Source organism: Ambystoma mexicanum, chromosome 10 (genome assembly GCF_040938575.1).
Source record: "Ambystoma mexicanum isolate Mex_15411 chromosome 10, UKY_AmexF1_1, whole genome shotgun sequence".
Lineage (NCBI taxonomy): Eukaryota > Metazoa > Chordata > Amphibia > Caudata > Ambystomatidae > Ambystoma > Ambystoma mexicanum.
Genome location: NC_090932.1, coordinates 25,633,398 through 25,652,532, shown reverse-complemented (window position 1 = coordinate 25,652,532; position 19,135 = coordinate 25,633,398). Strand labels below are relative to the sequence as shown.

Below are 19,135 nucleotides of genomic sequence, written 5' to 3'. Positions count from 1 at the left end.
GGTGAAGCATGATCTCAGGGACCCAAGCCACCACTGCTGAAGCATGGTATCAGGGACCTAAGGCCACCACTGGTGAAGCATTATCTCAGGGACCCAAGGCCACCACTGGTGAAACATAATATCAGGGGCCCAAGGTCACCACTGGTGAAGCATGATCTCAGGGAACCAAGGCCACCACTGGTGAAGCATGATATCAGGGACCCAAGGCCACCACTGGTGAAGCATAATATCAGGGACCCAAGGCCACTACTGGTGAAGCATTATCTCAGGGACCCAAGGCCAGCACTGGTGAAGCATAATATCAGGGATCCAAGGCCACCACTGTTGAAGCATGATCTCAGGGACCCAAGGCCACCACTGGTGAAGTATAATCTCAGGGACCGAAGGCCACCACTGGTGAAGTTTGATATCAGGGGCCTAAGGCCACCACTGGTGAGGCATGATATCAGGGACCTAAGGGCACGTCAGGTGAAGCATGATCTCAGGGACCCAAGGCCACCACTGGTGAAGCATGATATCAGGGACCCAAGGCCACCACTGGTGAAGCATGATCACAGGGACCCAAGGCCACCACTGGTGAAGCATGATATCAGGGACCTAAGGCCACCACTGGTGAAGTATGATATCAGGGACCTAAGGGCACGTCAGATGAAGTATGATATCAGGGACCCAAGGCCACCACTGGTGAAGTATGATATCAGGGACCTAAGGGCACGGCAGGTGAAGCATGATCTCAGGGACCCAAGGCAACCACTAGTGAAGCATATCAGGGACCCAAGGCCACCACTGGTGAAGCATATCAGGGACCCAAGGCCACCAATGGTGAAGCATGATCTCCGGGACCGAAGGCCGCCACTGGTGAAGCATGATATCAGGGACCTAAGGGCACGGCAGGTGAAGCATGATCTCAGGGACCCAAGGGCATGCCTGGTGACGCATAATATCAGGGACCTAAGGCCACCACTGGTGAAGAATGATCCTTGGGACTCAAGGGCACCACTGGTGAAGCATGATCTCAGGGACCCAAGGCCACCACTGGTGAAGGATGATCCCAGAGACCCAAGGCCACCACTGTTGAAGCATGATCTCAGGGACCCAAGGCCACCACTGGTGAAGCATGATCTCAGGGACCCGAGGGCAACACTGGTGAAGCATGATATCAGGGACCTAAGGTCACCACTGGTGAAGCATGATCTCAGGGACCCAAAGGCAACACTGGTGAAGCATGATATCAGGGACCTAAGGCCACCACTGATGAAGCATGATCTCAGGGACCCAATGCCACCACTGGTGAATCATGATATCAGGGACCCAAGGGCAACACTTGTGAAGCATGATATCAGGGATCTAAGGGCACCACTGGTGAAGCATGATATGAGGGACCCAAGGCCACCACTGGTAAAGCATGATCTCAGAGACCCAAGGGTACCACTGGTGAACCATGATATCAGGGACCCAAGGCCATTAATGGTGAAGCATGATTTCAGGGACCCAAAGGCACCACTGGTGAAGCATGATATCAGGGACCCAATGCCACCACTGGTGAAGCATGATCTCAGGGACCCAAGGCCACCACTGGTGAAGCATAATATCAGGGACCCAAGGCCACCACTGGTGAAGCATGATATCAGGGACCCAAGTCCACCACTGGTGAAGCATGATCTCAGGGACCCAAGGCCACCACTGGTGAAGCATGATATCAGGGACCCAAGGCCACCACTGGTGAAGCATAATATCAGGGACCCAAGGCCACCACTGGTGAAGCATGATCTCAGGGACCCAAGGCCACCACTGGTGAAGTATAATCTCAGGGACCGAAGGCCACCACTGGTGAAGTATGATATCAGGGGCCTAAGGCCACCACTGGTGAGGCATGATATCAGGGACCTAAGGGCACGTCAGGTGAAGCATGATCTCAGGGCCCCAAGTCCACCACTGGTGAAGCATGATATCAGGGACCCAAGGCCACCACTGGTGAAGTATGATATCAGGGACCTAAGGGCACGGCAGGTGAAGCATGATCTCAGGGACCCAAGGCAACCACTAGTGAAGCATATCAGGGACCCAAGGCCACCACTGGTGAAGCATATCAGGGACCCAAGGCCACCAATGGTGAAGCATGATCTCAGGGACCGAAGGCCGCCACTGGTGAAGCATGATATCAGGGACCTAAGGGCACGGCAGGTGAAGCATGATTTCAGGGACCCAAGGGCATGCCTGGTGACGCATAATATCAGGGACCTAAGGCTCCCACTGGTGAAGAATGATCCTTGGGACTCAAGGGCACCACTGGTGAAGCATGATCTCAGGGACCCAAGGCCACCACTGGTGAAGGATGATCCCAGAGACCCAAGGCCACCACTGTTGAAGCATGATCTCAGGGACCCAAGGCCACCACTGGTGAAGCATGATCTCAGGGACCCAAAGGCAACACTGGTGAAGCATGATATCAGGGACCTAAGGCCACCACTGGTGAAGCATGATATCAGGGACCCAAGGGCAACACTTGTGAAGCATGATATCAGGGACCCAAGGGCAACACTTGTGAAGCGTAATATCAGGGATCTAAGGGCACCACTGGTGAAGCATGATATGAGGGAACCAAGGCCACCACTGGTAAAGCATGATCTCAGAGACCCAAGGGTACCACTGGTGAACCATGATATCAGGGACCCAAGGCCACCACTGGTGAAGCATGATACCAGGGACCCAAGGCCACCACTGGTGAAGCATGATCTCAGGGACCCAAGGCCACCACTGGTGAAGCATAATACCAGGAACCCAAGGCCACCACTGGTGAAGCATGATATCAGGGACCCAAGGCCACCACTGGTGAAGCATGATATCAGGGACCCAAGGCCACCACTGGTGAAGCATAATCTCAGGGACCCAAGGCCACCACTGGTGAAGCATGATCTCAGGGACCCCAGGCCACCACTGGTGAAGCATAATATCAGGGATCCAAGGCCACAACTGGTGAAGCATGATCTCAGGGACCCAAGGCCACAACTGGTGAAGTATAATCTCAGGGACCGAAGGCCACCACTGGTGAAGCATGATATCAGGGACCTAAGGCCACCACTGGTGAAGTATCATATCAGGGCCCTAAGGGCACGGCAGGTGAAGCATGATCTCAGGGCCCCAAAGCCACCACTGGTGAAGCATGATATCAGGGTCCCAAGGCCACCACTGGTGAAGCATAATATCAGGGCCCCAAGGTCACCACTGGTGAAGCATGATCTCATAGACCCAAGGCCACCACTGGTGAAGCATGATATCAGGGACCCAAGGTCACCACTGGTGAAGCATAATATCAGGGCCCCAAGGTCACCACTGGTGAAGCATGATCTCAGAGACCCAAGGCCACCACTGGTGAAGCATGATCTCAGGGACCCAAGGCCACCACTGGTGAAGCATAATTTCAGGGACCCAAGGCCACCACTGGTGAAGCATGATCTCAGGGACCCAAGGGACCACTGGTGAAGCATGATCTCAGGGACCCAAGGCCACCACTGGTGAAGCATGATCTCAGGGACTCAAGGCCACCACTGGTGAAGCATAATATCAGGGACCCAAGACCACCACTGGTGAAGCATGATCTCAGGGACCCAAGGCCACCACTGGTGAAGTATGATATCAGGGACCGAAGGCCACCACAGGTGAAGCATGATCTCAGGGACCCAAGGCAACCACTGGTGAAGCATATCAGGGACCCAAGGCTACCACTGGTGAAGCATATCAGGGACCCAAGGCCACCAATGAAGCATGATCTCAGGGACCGAAGGCCACCACTGGTGACGCATGATATCAGGGACCTAAGGCCACCACTGGTGAAGCAAGATATCAGGGACCTAAGGGCACGACAGGTGAAGCATGATCTCAGGGACCCAAGGCCACCACTGGTGAAGAATGATCTCAGGGACCCAAGGGCACGGCGAGTGAAGCATGATCTCAGGGACCCAAGGCAACCACTGGTGAAGTATAATCTCAGGGACCGAAGGCCAGGGCTGGTGAAGCATGATCTCAGGGGCCCAAGGCCACCACTGGTGAAGCATGATCTCAGGGACCTAAGGGCATGGCAGGTGAAGCATGATCTCAGGGACCCAAGGCAAACACAGGTGAATTATGATCTCTGGGTCCGAAGGCCACCACTGGTGAATCAATATATCTGGGATCTAAGGGCATGACAGGTGAAGCATGATCTCAGGGATCCAAGGCCAGGGCTGGTTAAGCATGATCTCAGGGACCCAAGGGCACCACTGGTGAAGCATGATCTCAGGGACCTAAGGCCACCACTGGTGAAGCATGATATCAGTGACACAAGGCCACCACTAATGAAGCATGATCTCAGCGAACTAAGGCCACCACTGGTGAAGCATTATCTCAGGGACCCAAGGCCACCACTGGTGAAGCATGATATCAGGGACCTAAGGCCACCAATGGTGAAGCATATCAGGGACCCAAGGCCACCACTGGTGAAGCATGATCTCAGGGAGCCAAGGCCACTACTGGTGAAGCGTAATATCAGGGCCCCAAGGTCACCACTGGTGAAGCATAATATCAGGGCCCCAAGGTCACCACTGGTGAAGCATGATCTCAGAGACCCAAGGCCACCACTGGTGAAGCATGATATCAGGGACCCAAGGCCACCACTGGTGAAGCATGATATCAGGGACCCAAGGACACCACTGGCAAAGCATGATCTCAGGGACCCAAGGCCACTACTGGTGAAGTGTAATATCAGGGCCGCAAGGTCACCACTGGTGAAGCATAATATCAGGGCCCCAAGGTCACCACTGGTGAAGCATGATCTCAGAGACCCAAGGCCACCACTGGTGAAGCATGATATCAGGGACCCAAGGCCACCACTGGTGAAGCATGATATCAGGGACCCAAGGCCACCACTGGTGAAGCATAATCTCAGGGACCCAAGGCCACCACTGGTGAAGCATGATCTCAGGGACCCCAGGCCACCACTGGTGAAGCATAATATCAGGGATCCAAGGCCACCACTGGTGAAGCATGATCTCAGGGACCCAAGGCCACAACTGGTGAAGTATAATCTCAGGGACCGAAGGCCACCACTGGTGAAGTATGATATCAGGGACCTAAGGCCACCACTGGTGAAGTATGATATCAGGGCCCTAAGGGCACGGTAGGTGAAGCATGATCTCAGGGCCCCAAGGCCACCACTGGTGAAGCATGATATCAGGGTCCCAAGGCCACCACTGGTGAAGCATAATATCAGGGCCCCAAGGTCACCACTGGTGAAGCATGATCTCAGAGACCCAAGGCCACCACTGGTGAAGCATGATATCAGGGACCCAAGGCCACCACTGGTGAAGCATGATATCAGGGACCCAAGGCCACCACTGGCAAAGCATGATCGCAGGGACCCAAGGCCACTACTGGTGAAGCGTAATATCAGGGCACCAAGGTCACCACTGGTGAAGCATAATATCAGGGCCCCAAGGTCAACACTGGTGAAGCATGATCTCAGAGACCCAAGGCCACCACTGGTGAAGCATGATATCAGGGACCCAAGGCCACCACTGGTGAAGCATGATCTCAGGGACCCAAGGCCACCACTGGTGAAGCATAATATCAGGGACCCAAGGCGACCACTGGTGAAGCATGATCTCAGGGACCCAAGGGACCACTGGTGAAGCATGATCTCAGGGACCCAAGGCCACCACTGGTGAAGCATGATCTCAGGGACTCAAGGCCACCACTGGTGAAGCATAATATCAGGGACCCAAGACCTCCACTGGTGACGCATGATCTCAGGGACCCAAGGCCACCACTGGTGAAGTATGATATCAGGGACCGAAGGCCACCACAGGTGAAGCATGATCTCAGGGACCCAAGGCAACCACTGGTGAAGCATATCAGGGACCCAAGGCTACCACTGGTGAAGCATATCAGGGACCCAAGGCCACCAATGAAGCATGATCTCAGGGACCGAAGGCCACCACTGGTGACGCATGATATCAGGGACCTAAGGCCACCACTGGTGAAGCAAGATATCAGGGACCTAAGGGCACGACAGGTGAAGCATGATCTCAGGGACCCAAGGCCACCACTGGTGAAGAATGATCTCAGGGACCCAAGGGCACGGCGAGTGAAGCATGATCTCAGGGACCCAAGGCAACCACTGGTGAAGTATAATCTCAGGGACCGAAGGCCAGGGCTGGTGAAGCATGATCTCAGGGGCCCAAGGCCACCACTGGTGAAGCATGATCTCAGGGACCTAAGGGCATGGCAGGTGAAGTATGATCTCAGGGACCCAAGGCAAACACAGGTGAATTATGATCTCTGGGTCCGAAGGCCACCACTGGTGAATCAATATATCGAGGACCTAAGGGCATGACAGGTGAAGCATGATCTCAGGGATCCAAGGCCAGGGCTGGTTAAGCATGATCTCAGGGTCCCAAGGGCACCACTGGTGAAGCATGATCTCAGGGACCTAAGGCCACCACTGGTGAAGCATAATATCAGTGACACAAGGCCACCACTAATGAAGCATGATCTCAGCGAACTAAGGCCACCACTGGTGAAGCATTATCTCAGGGACCCAAGGCCACCACTGGTGAAGCATGATATCAGGGACCTAAGGCCACCAATGGTGAAGCATATCAGGGACCCAAGGCCACCACTGGTGAAGCATGATCTCAGGGAGCCAAGGGCACCACTGGTGCAGCATGATATCAGGGACTTAAGGCCACCACTGGTGAAGCATGATATCAGGGACCCAATTGAAGCATGATCTCAGGGTCCCAAGGCCACCACTGGTGAAGCCTGATATCAGGGACCCAAGGCCACCACTGGTGAAGCATGATCTCAGGGACCCAAGGCCACCACTGGTGAAGCCTAATATCAGGGACCCAAGGCCACCACTGGTGAAGCATGATCTCAGGGACCCAAGGCCACCACTGATGAAGCATGATATTAGGGACCCAAGGCCACCACTGGTGAAGCATGATCTCAGGGACCCAAGGCCACCACTGGTGAAGCATGATATCAGGGACTTAAGGGCACCAATGGTGAAGCATGGTATCAGAGACCTAAGGTCACCACTGGTGAAGCATGATATTAGGTAATCAATGGCACCACTGGTAAAACATGGTATCAGGGACCTGAGGCCACCACTGGTGAAGCATGATCTGAAGGACACAAGGTCACCACTGCTGAAGCATGATATCAGGGACCTAAGGCCACCACTGGTGAAGCATGATCTCAGGGACCCAAGCCACCACTGCTGAAGCATGGTATCAGGGACCTAAGGCCACCACTGGTGAAGCATTATCTCAGGGACCCAAGGCCACCACTGGTGAAGCATAATATCAGGGGCCCAAGGTCACCACTGGTGAAGCATGATCTCAGGGAACCAAGGCCACCACTGGTGAAGCATGATATCAGGGACCCAAGGCCACCACTGGTGAAGCATAATATCAGGGACCCAAGGCCACTACTGGTGAAGCATTATCTCAGGGACCCAAGGCCAGCACTGGTGAAGCATAATATCAGGGATCCAAGGCCACCACTGTTGAAGCATGATCTCAGGGACCCAAGGCCACCACTGGTGAAATATAATCTCAGGGACCGAAGGCCACCACTGGTGAAGTTTGATATCAGGGGCCTAAGGCCACCACTGGTGAGGCATGATATCAGGGACCTAAGGGCACGTCAGGTGAAGCATGATCTCAGGGACCCAAGGCCACCACTGGTGAAGAATGATATCAGGGACCCAAGGCCACCACTGGTGAAGCATGATCTCAGGGACCCAAGGCCACCACTGGTGAAGTATGATATCAGGGACCTAAGGCCACCACTGGTGAAGTATGATATCAGGGACCTAAGGGCACGTCAGGTGAAGCATGATATCAGGGACCCAAGGCCACCACTGGTGAAGTATGATATCAGGGACCTAAGGGCACGGCAGGTGAAGCATGATCTCAGGGACCCAAGGCAAACACTAGTGAAGCATATCAGGGACCCAAGGCCACCACTGGTGAAGCATATCAGGGACCCAAGGCCACCAATGGTGAAGCATGATCTCCGGGACCGAAGGCCGCCACTGGTGAAGCATGATATCAGGGACCTAAGGGCACGGCAGGTGAAGCATGATCTCAGGGACCCAAGGGCATGCCTGGTGACGCATAATATCAGGGACCTAAGGCCACCACTGGTGAAGAATGATCCTTGGGACTCAAGGGCACCACTGGTGAAGCATGATCTCAGGGACCCAAGGCCACCACTGGTGAAGGATGATCCCAGAGACCCAAGGCCACCACTGTTGAAGCATGATCTCAGGGACCCAAGGCCACCACTGGTGAAGCATGATCTCAGGGACCCAAGGGCAACACTGGTGAAGCATGATATCAGGGACCTAAGGCCACCACTGGTGAAGCATGATCTCAGGGACCCAAAGGCAACACTGGTGAAGCATGATATCAGGGACCTAAGGCCACCACTGATGAAGCATGATCTCAGGGACCCAATGCCACCACTGGTGAATCATGATATCAGGGACCCAAGGGCAACACTTGTGAAGCATGATATCAGGGATCTAAGGGCACCACTGGTGAAGCATGATATGAGGGACCCAAGGCCACCACTGGTAAAGCATGATCTCAGAGACCCAAGGGTACCACTGGTGAACCATGATATCAGGGACCCAAGGCCACCAATGGTGAAGCATGATTTCAGGGACCCAAAGGTACCACTGGTGAACCATGATATCAGGGACCCAAGGCCACCAATGGTGAAGCATGATTTCAGGGACCCAAAGGCACCACTGGTGAAGCATGATATCAGGGACCCAATGCCACCACTGGTGAAGCATGATCTCAGGGACCCAAGGCCACCACTGGTGAAGCATAATATCAGGGACCCAAGGCCACCACTGGTGAAGCATGATATCAGGGACCCAAGGCCACCACTGGTGAAGCATGATCTCAGGGACCCAAGGCCACCACTGGTGAAGCATGATATCAGGGACCCAAGGCCACCACTGGTGAAGCATAATATCAGGGACCCAAGGCCACCACTGGTGAAGCATGATCTCAGGGACCCAAGGCCACCACTGGTGAAGTATAATCTCAGGGACCGAAGGCCACCACTGGTGAAGTATGATATCAGGGGCCTAAGGCCATCACTGGTTAGGCATGATATCAGGGACCTAAGGGCACGTCAGTTGAAGCATGATCTCAGGGCCCCAAGTCCACCACTGGTGAAGCATGATATCAGGGACCCAAGGCCACCACTGGTGAAGTATGATATCAGGGACCTAAGGGCACGGCAGGTGAAGCATGATCTCAGGGACCCAAGGCAACCACTAGTGAAGCATATCAGGGACCCAAGGCCACCACTGGTGAAGCATATCAGGGACCCAAGGCCACCAATGGTGAAGCATGATCTCAGGGACCGAAGGCCGCCACTGGTGAAGCATGATATCAGGGACCTAAGGGCACGGCAGGTGAAGCATGATTTCAGGGACCCAAGGGCATGCCTGGTGACGCATAATATCAGGGACCTAAGGCTACCATTGGTGAAGAATGATCCTTGGGACTCAAGGGCACCACTGGTGAAGCATGATCTCAGGGACCCAAGGCCACCACTGGTGAAGGATGATCCCAGAGACCCAAGGCCACCACTGTTGAAGCATGATCTCAGGGACCCAAGGCCACCACTGGTGAAGCATGATCTTAGGGACCCAAAGGCAACACTGGTGAAGCATGATATCAGGGACCTAAGGCCACCACTGGTGAAGCATGATCTCAGGGACCCAATGCCACCACTGGTGAATCATGATATCAGGGACCCAAGGGCAACACTTGTGAAGCATGATATCAGGGATCTAAGGGCACCACTGGTGAAGCATGATATGAGGGAACCAAGGCCACCACTGGTAAAGCATGATCTCAGAGACCCAAGGGTACCACTGGTGAACCATGATATCAGGGACCCAAGGCCACCACTGGTGAAGCATGATATCAGGGACCCAAGGCCACCACTGGTGAAGCATGATCTCAGGGACCCAAGGCCACCACTGGTGAAGCATAATATCAGGGACCCAAGGCCACCACTGGTGAAGCATGATATCAGGGACCCAAGGCCACCACTGGTGAAGCATGATATCAGGGACCCAAGGCCACCACTGGTGAAGCATAATCTCAGGGACCCAAGGCCACCACTGGTGAAGCATGATCTCAGGGACCCCAGGCCACCACTGGTGAAGTATGATATCAGGGACCTAAGGCCACCACTGGTGAAGTATGATATCAGGGCCCTAAGGGCACGGCAGGTGAAGCATGATCTCAGGGCCCCAAGGCCACCACTGGTGAAGCATGATATCAGGGTCCCAAGGCCACCACTGGTGAAGCATAATATCAGGGCCCCAAGGTCACCACTGGTGAAGCATGATCTCAGAGACCCAAGGCCACCACTGGTGAAGCATGATATCAGGGACCCAAGGCCACCACTGGTGAAGCATGATATCAGGGACCCAAGGCCACCACTGGCAAAGCATGATCGCAGGGACCCAAGGCCACTACTGGTGAAGCGTAATATCAGGGCCCCAAGGTCACCACTGGTGAAGCATAATATCAGGGCCCCAAGGTCACCACTGGTGAAGCATGATCTCAGAGACCCAAGGCCACCACTGGTGAAGCATGATATCAGGGACCCAAGGCCACCACTGGTGAAGCATGATCTCAGGGACCCAAGGCCACCACTGGTGAAGCATGATATCAGGGACCCAAGGCCACCACTGGTGAAGCATGATATCAGGGACCCAAGGCCACCACTGGTGAAGCATAATCTCAGGGACCCAAGGCCACCACTGGTGAAGCATGATCTCAGGGACCCCAGGCCACCACTGGTGAAGCATAATATCAGGGATCCAAGGCCACAACTGGTGAAGCATGATCTCAGGGACCCAAGGCCACAACTGGTGAAGTATAATCTCAGGGACCGAAGGCCACCACTGGTGAAGCATGATATCAGGGACCTAAGGCCACCACTGGTGAAGTATGATATCAGGGCCCTAAGGGCACGGCAGGTGATGCATGATCTCAGGGCCCCAAAGCAACCACTGGTGAAGCATGATATCAGGGTCCCAAGGCCACCACTGGTGAAGCATAATATCAGGGCCCCAAGGTCACCACTGGTGAAGCATGATCTCATAGACCCAAGGCCACCACTGGTGAAGCATGATATCAGGGACCCAAGGCCACCACTGGTGAAGCATGATATCAGGGACCCAAGGCCACCACTGGCAAAGCATGATCTCAGGGACCCAAGGCCACTACTGGTGAAGCGTAATATCAGGGCCCCAAGGTCACCACTGGTGAAGCATAATATCAGGGCCCCAAGGTCACCACTGGTGAAGCATGATCTCAGAGACCCAAGGCCACCACTGGTGAAGCATGATCTCAGGGACCCAAGGCCACCACTGGTGAAGCATAATATCAGGGACCCAAGGCCACCACTGGTGAAGCATGATCTCAGGGACCCAAGGGACCACTGGTGAAGCATGATCTCAGGGACCCAAGGCCACCACTGGTGAAGCATGATCTCAGGGACTCAAGGCCACCACTGGTGAAGCATAATATCAGGGACCCAAGACCACCACTGGTGAAGCATGATCTCAGGGACCCAAGGCCACCACTGGTGAAGTATGATATCAGGGACCGAAGGCCACCACAGGTGAAGCATGATCTCAGGGACCCAAGGCAACCACTGGTGAAGCATATCAGGGACCCAAGGCTACCACTGGTGAAGCATATCAGGGACCCAAGGCCACCAATGAAGCATGATCTCAGGGACCGAAGGCCACCACTGGTGACGCATGATATCAGGGACCTAAGGCCACCACTGGTGAAGCAAGATATCAGGGACCTAAGGGCACGACAGGTGAAGCATGATCTCAGGGACCCAAGGCCACCACTGGTAAAGAATGATCTCAGGGACCCAAGGGCACGGCGAGTGAAGCATGATCTCAGGGACCCAAGGCAACCACTGGTGAAGTATAATCTCAGGGACCGAAGGCCAGGGCTGGTGAAGCATGATCTCAGGGGCCCAAGGCCACCACTGGTGAAGCATGATCTCAGGGACCTAAGGGCATGGCAGGTGAAGCATGATCTCAGGGACCCAAGGCAAACACAGGTGAATTATGATCTCTGGGTCCGAAGGCCACCACTGGTGAATCAATATATCTGGGACCTAAGGGCATGACAGGTGAAGCATGATCTCAGGGATCCAAGGCCAGGGCTGGTTAAGCATGATCTCAGGGACCCAAGGGCACCACTGGTGAAGCATGATCTCAGGGACCTAAGGCCACCACTGGTGAAGCATGATATCAGTGACACAAGGCCACCACTAATGAAGCATGATCTCAGCGAACTAAGGCCACCACTGGTGAAGCATTATCTCAGGGACCCAAGGCCACCACTGGTGAAGCATAATATCAGGGACCTAAGGCCACCAATGGTGAAGCATATCAGGGACCCAAGGCCACCACTGGTGAAGCATGATCTCAGGGAGCCAAGGCCACTACTGGTGAAGCGTAATATCAGGGCCCCAAGGTCACCACTGGTGAAGCATAATATCAGGGCCCCAAGGTCACCACTGGTGAAGCATGATCTCAGAGACCCAAGGCCACCACTGGTGAAGCATGATATCAGGGACCCAAGGCCACCACTGGTGAAGCATGATATCAGGGACCCAAGGCCACCACTGGCAAAGCATGATCTCAGGGACCCAAGGCCACTACTGGTGAAGCGTAATATCAGGGCCCCAAGGTCACCACTGGTGAAGCATAATATCAGGGCCCCAAGGTCACCACTGGTGAAGCATGATCTCAGAGACCCAAGGCCACCACTGGTGAAGCATGATATCAGGGACCCAAGGCCACCACTGGTGAAGCATGATCTCAGGGACCCAAGGCCACCACTGGTGAAGCATAATATCAGGGACCCAAGGCCACCACTGGTGAAGCATGATATCAGGGACCCAAGGCCACCACTGGTGAAGCATGATATCAGGGACCCAAGGCCACCACTGGTGAAGCATAATCTCAGGGACCCAAGGCCACCACTGGTGAAGCATGATCTCAGGGACCCCAGGCCACCACTGGTGAAGCATAATATCAGGGATCCAAGGCCACCACTGGTGAAGCATGATCTCAGGGACCCAAGGCCACAACTGGTGAAGTATAATCTCAGGGACCGAAGGCCACCACTGGTGAAGTATGATATCAGGGACCTAAGGCCACCACTGGTGAAGTATGATATCATGGCCCTAAGGGCAATACAGGTGAAGCATGATCTCAGGGCCCCAAGGCCACCACTGGTGAAGCATGATATCAGGGTCCCAAGGCCACCACTGGTGAAGCATAATATCAGGGCCCCAAGGTCACCACTGGTGAAGCATGATCTCAGAGACCCAAGGCCACCACTGGTGAAGCATGATATCAGGGACCCAAGGCCACCACTGGTGAAGCATGATATCAGGGACCCAAGGCCACCACTGGCAAAGCATGATCGCAGGGACCCAAGGCCACTACTGGTGAAGCGTAATATCAGGGCCCCAAGGTCACCACTGGTGAAGCATGATATCAGGGACCTAAGGCCACCAATGGTGAAGCATATCAGGGACCCAAGGCCACCACTGGTGAAGCATGATCTCAGGGAGCCAAGGGCACCACTGGTGCAGCATGATATCAGGGACTTAAGGCCACCACTGGTGAAGCATGATATCAGGGACCCAATTGAAGCATGATCTCAGGGTCCCAAGGCCACCACTGGTGAAGCCTGATATCAGGGACCCAAGGCCACCACTGGTGAAGCATGATCTCAGGGACCCAAGGCCACCACTGGTGAAGCCTAATATCAGGGACCCAAGGCCACCACTGGTGAAGCATGATCTCAGGGACCCAAGGCCACCACTGATGAAGCATGATATTAGGGACCCAAGGCCACCACTGGTGAAGCATGATCTCAGGGACCCAAGGCCACCACTGGTGAAGCATGATATCAGGGACTTAAGGGCACCAATGGTGAAGCATGGTATCAGAGACCTAAGGTCACCACTGGTGAAGCATGATATTAGGTAATCAATGGCACCACTGGTAAAACATGGTATCAGGGACCTGAGGCCACCACTGGTGAAGCATGATCTGAAGGACACAAGGTCACCACTGCTGAAGCATGATATCAGGGACCTAAGGCCACCACTGGTGAAGCATGATCTCAGGGACCCAAGCCACCACTGCTGAAGCATGGTATCAGGGACCTAAGGCCACCACTGGTGAAGCATTATCTCAGGGACCCAAGGCCACCACTGGTGAAGCATAATATCAGGGGCCCAAGGCCACCACTGGTGAAGCATGATCTCAGGGACCCAAGGCCACCACTGGTGAAGTATAATCTCAGGGACCGAAGGCCACCACTGGTGAAGTATGATATCAGGGGCCTAAGGCCATCACTGGTGAGGCATGATATCAGGGACCTAAGGGCACGTCAGTTGAAGCATGATCTCAGGGCCCCAAGTCCACCACTGGTGAAGCATGATATCAGGGACCCAAGGCCACCACTGGTGAAGTATGATATCAGGGACCTAAGGGCACGGCAGGTGAAGCATGATCTCAGGGACCCAAGGCAACCACTAGTGAAGCATATCAGGGACCCAAGGCCACCACTGGTGAAGCATATCAGGGACCCAAGGCCACCAATGGTGAAGCATGATCTCAGGGACCGAAGGCCGCCACTGGTGAAGCATGATATCAGGGACCTAAGGGCACGGCAGGTGAAGCATGATTTCAGGGACCCAAGGGCATGCCTGGTGACGCATAATATCAGGGACCTAAGGCTACCATTGGTGAAGAATGATCCTTGGGACTCAAGGGCACCACTGGTGAAGCATGATCTCAGGGACCCAAGGCCACCACTGGTGAAGGATGATCCCAGAGACCCAAGGCCACCACTGTTGAAGCATGATCTCAGGGACCCAAGGCCACCACTGGTGAAGCATGATCTTAGGGACCCAAAGGCAACACTGGTGAAGCATGATATCAGGGACCTAAGGCCACCACTGGTGAAGCATGATCTCAGGGACCCAATGCCACCACTGGTGAATCATGATATCAGGGACCCAAGGGCAACACTTGTGAAGCATGATATCAGGGATCTAAGGGCACCACTGGTGAAGCATGATATGAGGGAACCAAGGCCACCACTGGTAAAGCATGATCTCAGAGACCCAAGGGTACCACTGGTGAACCATGATATCAGGGACCCAAGGCCACCACTGGTGAAGCATGATATCAGGGACCCAAGGCCACCACTGGTGAAGTATGATATCAGGGCCCTAAGGGCACGGCAGGTGAAGCATGATCTCAGGGCCCCAAGGCCACCACTGGTGAAGCATGATATCAGGGTCCCAAGGCCACCACTGGTGAAGCATAATATCAGGGCCCCAAGGTCACCACTGGTGAAGCATGATCTCAGAGACCCAAGGCCACCACTGGTGAAGCATGATATCAGGGACCCAAGGCCACCACTGGTGAAGCATGATATCAGGGACCCAAGGCCACCACTGGCAAAGCATGATCGCAGGGACCCAAGGCCACTACTGGTGAAGCGTAATATCAGGGCCCCAAGGTCACCACTGGTGAAGCATAATATCAGGGCCCCAAGGTCACCACTGGTGAAGCATGATCTCAGAGACCCAAGGCCACCACTGGTGAAGCATGATATCAGGGACCCAAGGCCACCACTGGTGAAGCATGATCTCAGGGACCCAAGGCCACCACTGGTGAAGCATGATATCAGGGACCCAAGGCCACCACTGGTGAAGCATGATATCAGGGACCCAAGGCCACCACTGGTGAAGCATAATCTCAGGGACCCAAGGCCACCACTGGTGAAGCATGATCTCAGGGACCCCAGGCCACCACTGGTGAAGCATAATATCAGGGATCCAAGGCCACAACTGGTGAAGCATGATCTCAGGGACCCAAGGCCACAACTGGTGAAGTATAATCTCAGGGACCGAAGGCCACCACTGGTGAAGCATGATATCAGGGACCTAAGGCCACCACTGGTGAAGTATGATATCAGGGCCCTAAGGGCACGGCAGGTGATGCATGATCTCAGGGCCCCAAAGCAACCACTGGTGAAGCATGATATCAGGGTCCCAAGGCCACCACTGGTGAAGCATAATATCAGGGCCCCAAGGTCACCACTGGTGAAGCATGATCTCATAGACCCAAGGCCACCACTGGTGAAGCATGATATCAGGGACCCAAGGCCACCACTGGTGAAGCATGATATCAGGGACCCAAGGCCACCACTGGCAAAGCATGATCTCAGGGACCCAAGGCCACTACTGGTGAAGCGTAATATCAGGGCCCCAAGGTCACCACTGGTGAAGCATAATATCAGGGCCCCAAGGTCACCACTGGTGAAGCATGATCTCAGAGACCCAAGGCCACCACTGGTGAAGCATGATCTCAGGGACCCAAGGCCACCACTGGTGAAGCATAATATCAGGGACCCAAGGCCACCACTGGTGAAGCATGATCTCAGGGACCCAAGGGACCACTGGTGAAGCATGATCTCAGGGACCCAAGGCCACCACTGGTGAAGCATGATCTCAGGGACTCAAGGCCACCACTGGTGAAGCATAATATCAGGGACCCAAGACCACCACTGGTGAAGCATGATCTCAGGGACCCAAGGCCACCACTGGTGAAGTATGATATCAGGGACCGAAGGCCACCACAGGTGAAGCATGATCTCAGGGACCCAAGGCAACCACTGGTGAAGCATATCAGGGACCCAAGGCTACCACTGGTGAAGCATATCAGGGACCCAAGGCCACCAATGAAGCATGATCTCAGGGACCGAAGGCCACCACTGGTGACGCATGATATCAGGGACCTAAGGCCACCACTGGTGAAGCAAGATATCAGGGACCTAAGGGCACGACAGGTGAAGCATGATCTCAGGGACCCAAGGCCACCACTGGTAAAGAATGATCTCAGGGACCCAAGGGCACGGCGAGTGAAGCATGATCTCAGGGACCCAAGGCAACCACTGGTGAAGTATAATCTCAGGGACCGAAGGCCAGGGCTGGTGAAGCATGATCTCAGGGGCCCAAGGCCACCACTGGTGAAGCATGATCTCAGGGACCTAAGGGCATGGCAGGTGAAGCATGATCTCAGGGACCCAAGGCAAACACAGGTGAATTATGATCTCTGGGTCCGAAGGCCACCACTGGTGAATCAATATATCTGGGACCTAAGGGCATGACAGGTGAAGCATGATCTCAGGGATCCAAGGCCAGGGCTGGTTAAGCATGATCTCAGGGACCCAAGGGCACCACTGGTGAAGCATGATCTCAGGGACCTAAGGCCACCACTGGTGAAGCATGATATCAGTGACACAAGGCCACCACTAATGAAGCATGATCTCAGCGAACTAAGGCCACCACTGGTGAAGCATTATCTCAGGGACCCAAGGCCACCACTGGTGAAGCATAATATCAGGGACCTAAGGCCACCAATGGTGAAGCATATCAGGGACCCAAGGCCACCACTGGTGAAGCATGATCTCAGGGAGCCAAGGCCACTACTGGTGAAGCGTAATATCAGGGCCCCAAGGTCACCACTGGTGAAGCATAATATCAGGGCCCCAAGGTCACCACTGGTGAAGCATGATCTCAGAGACCCAAGGCCACCACTGGTGAAGCATGATATCAGGGACCCAAGGCCACCACTGGTGAAGCATGATATCAGGGACCCAAGGCCACCACTGGCAAAGCATGATCTCAGGGACCCAAGGCCACTACTGGTGAAGCGTAATATCAGGGCCCCAAGGTCACCACTGGTGAAGCATAATATCAGGGCCCCAAGGTCACCACTGGTGAAGCATGATCTCAGAGACCCAAGGCCACCACTGGTGAAGCATGATATCAGGGACCCAAGGCCACCACTGGTGAAGCATGATCTCAGGGACCCAAGGCCACCACTGGTGAAGCATAATATCAGGGACCCAAGGCCACCACTGGTGAAGCATGATATCAGGGACCCAAGGCCACCACTGGTGAAGCATGATATCAGGGACCCAAGGCCACCACTGGTGAAGCATAATCTCAGGGACCCAAGGCCACCACTGGTGAAGCATGATCTCAGGGACCCCAGGCCACCACTGGTGAAGCATAATATCAGGGATCCAAGGCCACCACTGGTGAAGCATGATCTCAGGGACCCAAGGCCACAACTGGTGAAGTATAATCTCAGGGACCGAAGGCCACCACTGGTGAAGTATGATATCAGGGACCTAAGGCCACCACTGGTGAAGTATGATATCATGGCCCTAAGGGCAATACAGGTGAAGCATGATCTCAGGGCCCCAAGGCCACCACTGGTGAAGCATGATATCAGGGTCCCAAGGCCACCACTGGTGAAGCATAATATCAGGGCCCCAAGGTCACCACTGGTGAAGCATGATCTCAGAGACCCAAGGCCACCACTGGTGAAGCATGATATCAGGGACCCAAGGCCACCACTGGTGAAGCATGATATCAGGGACCCAAGGCCACCACTGGCAAAGCATGATCGCAGGGACCCAAGGCCACTACTGGTGAAGCGTAATATCAGGGCCCCAAGGTCACCACTGGTGAAGCATAATATCAGGGCCCCAAGGTCACCACTGGTGAAGCATAATCTCAGAGACCCAAGGCCACCACTGGTGAAGCATGATATCAGGGACCCAAGGCCACCACTGGTGAAGCATGATCTCAGGGACCCAAGGCCACCACTGGTGAAGCATGATATCAGGGACCCAAGGCCACCACTGGTGAAGCATGATATCAGGGACCCAAGGCCACCACTGGTGAAGCATAATCTCAGGGACCCAAGGCCACCACTGGTGAAGCATGATCTCAGGGACCCCAGGCCACCACTGGTGAAGCATAATATCAGGGATCCAAGGCCACCACTGGTGAAGCATGATCTCAGGGACCCAAGGCCACAACTGGTGAAGTATAATCTCAGGGACCGAAGGCCACCACTGGTGAAGTATGATATCAGGGACCTAAGGCCACCACTGGTGAAGTATGATATCAGGGC

At 54.5% G+C, this 19,135-nt stretch overlaps 1 protein-coding gene across 1 annotated transcript; it reads left to right on the top strand.

Annotated features, from left to right (window-relative positions):
- The first annotated feature begins 648 nt into the window (after positions 1-648).
- On the top strand, positions 649-13,782 carry LOC138492789 (probable antibacterial peptide polyprotein). The gene is made up of 3 exons (XM_069620148.1): positions 649-1,542; positions 9,239-9,910; positions 13,144-13,782. Exons 1-3 carry the CDS (start codon positions 649-651, stop codon positions 13,780-13,782), a joined length of 2,205 nt encoding a protein of 734 aa, XP_069476249.1.
- The last annotated feature ends 5,353 nt before the right edge of the window (positions 13,783-19,135 follow it).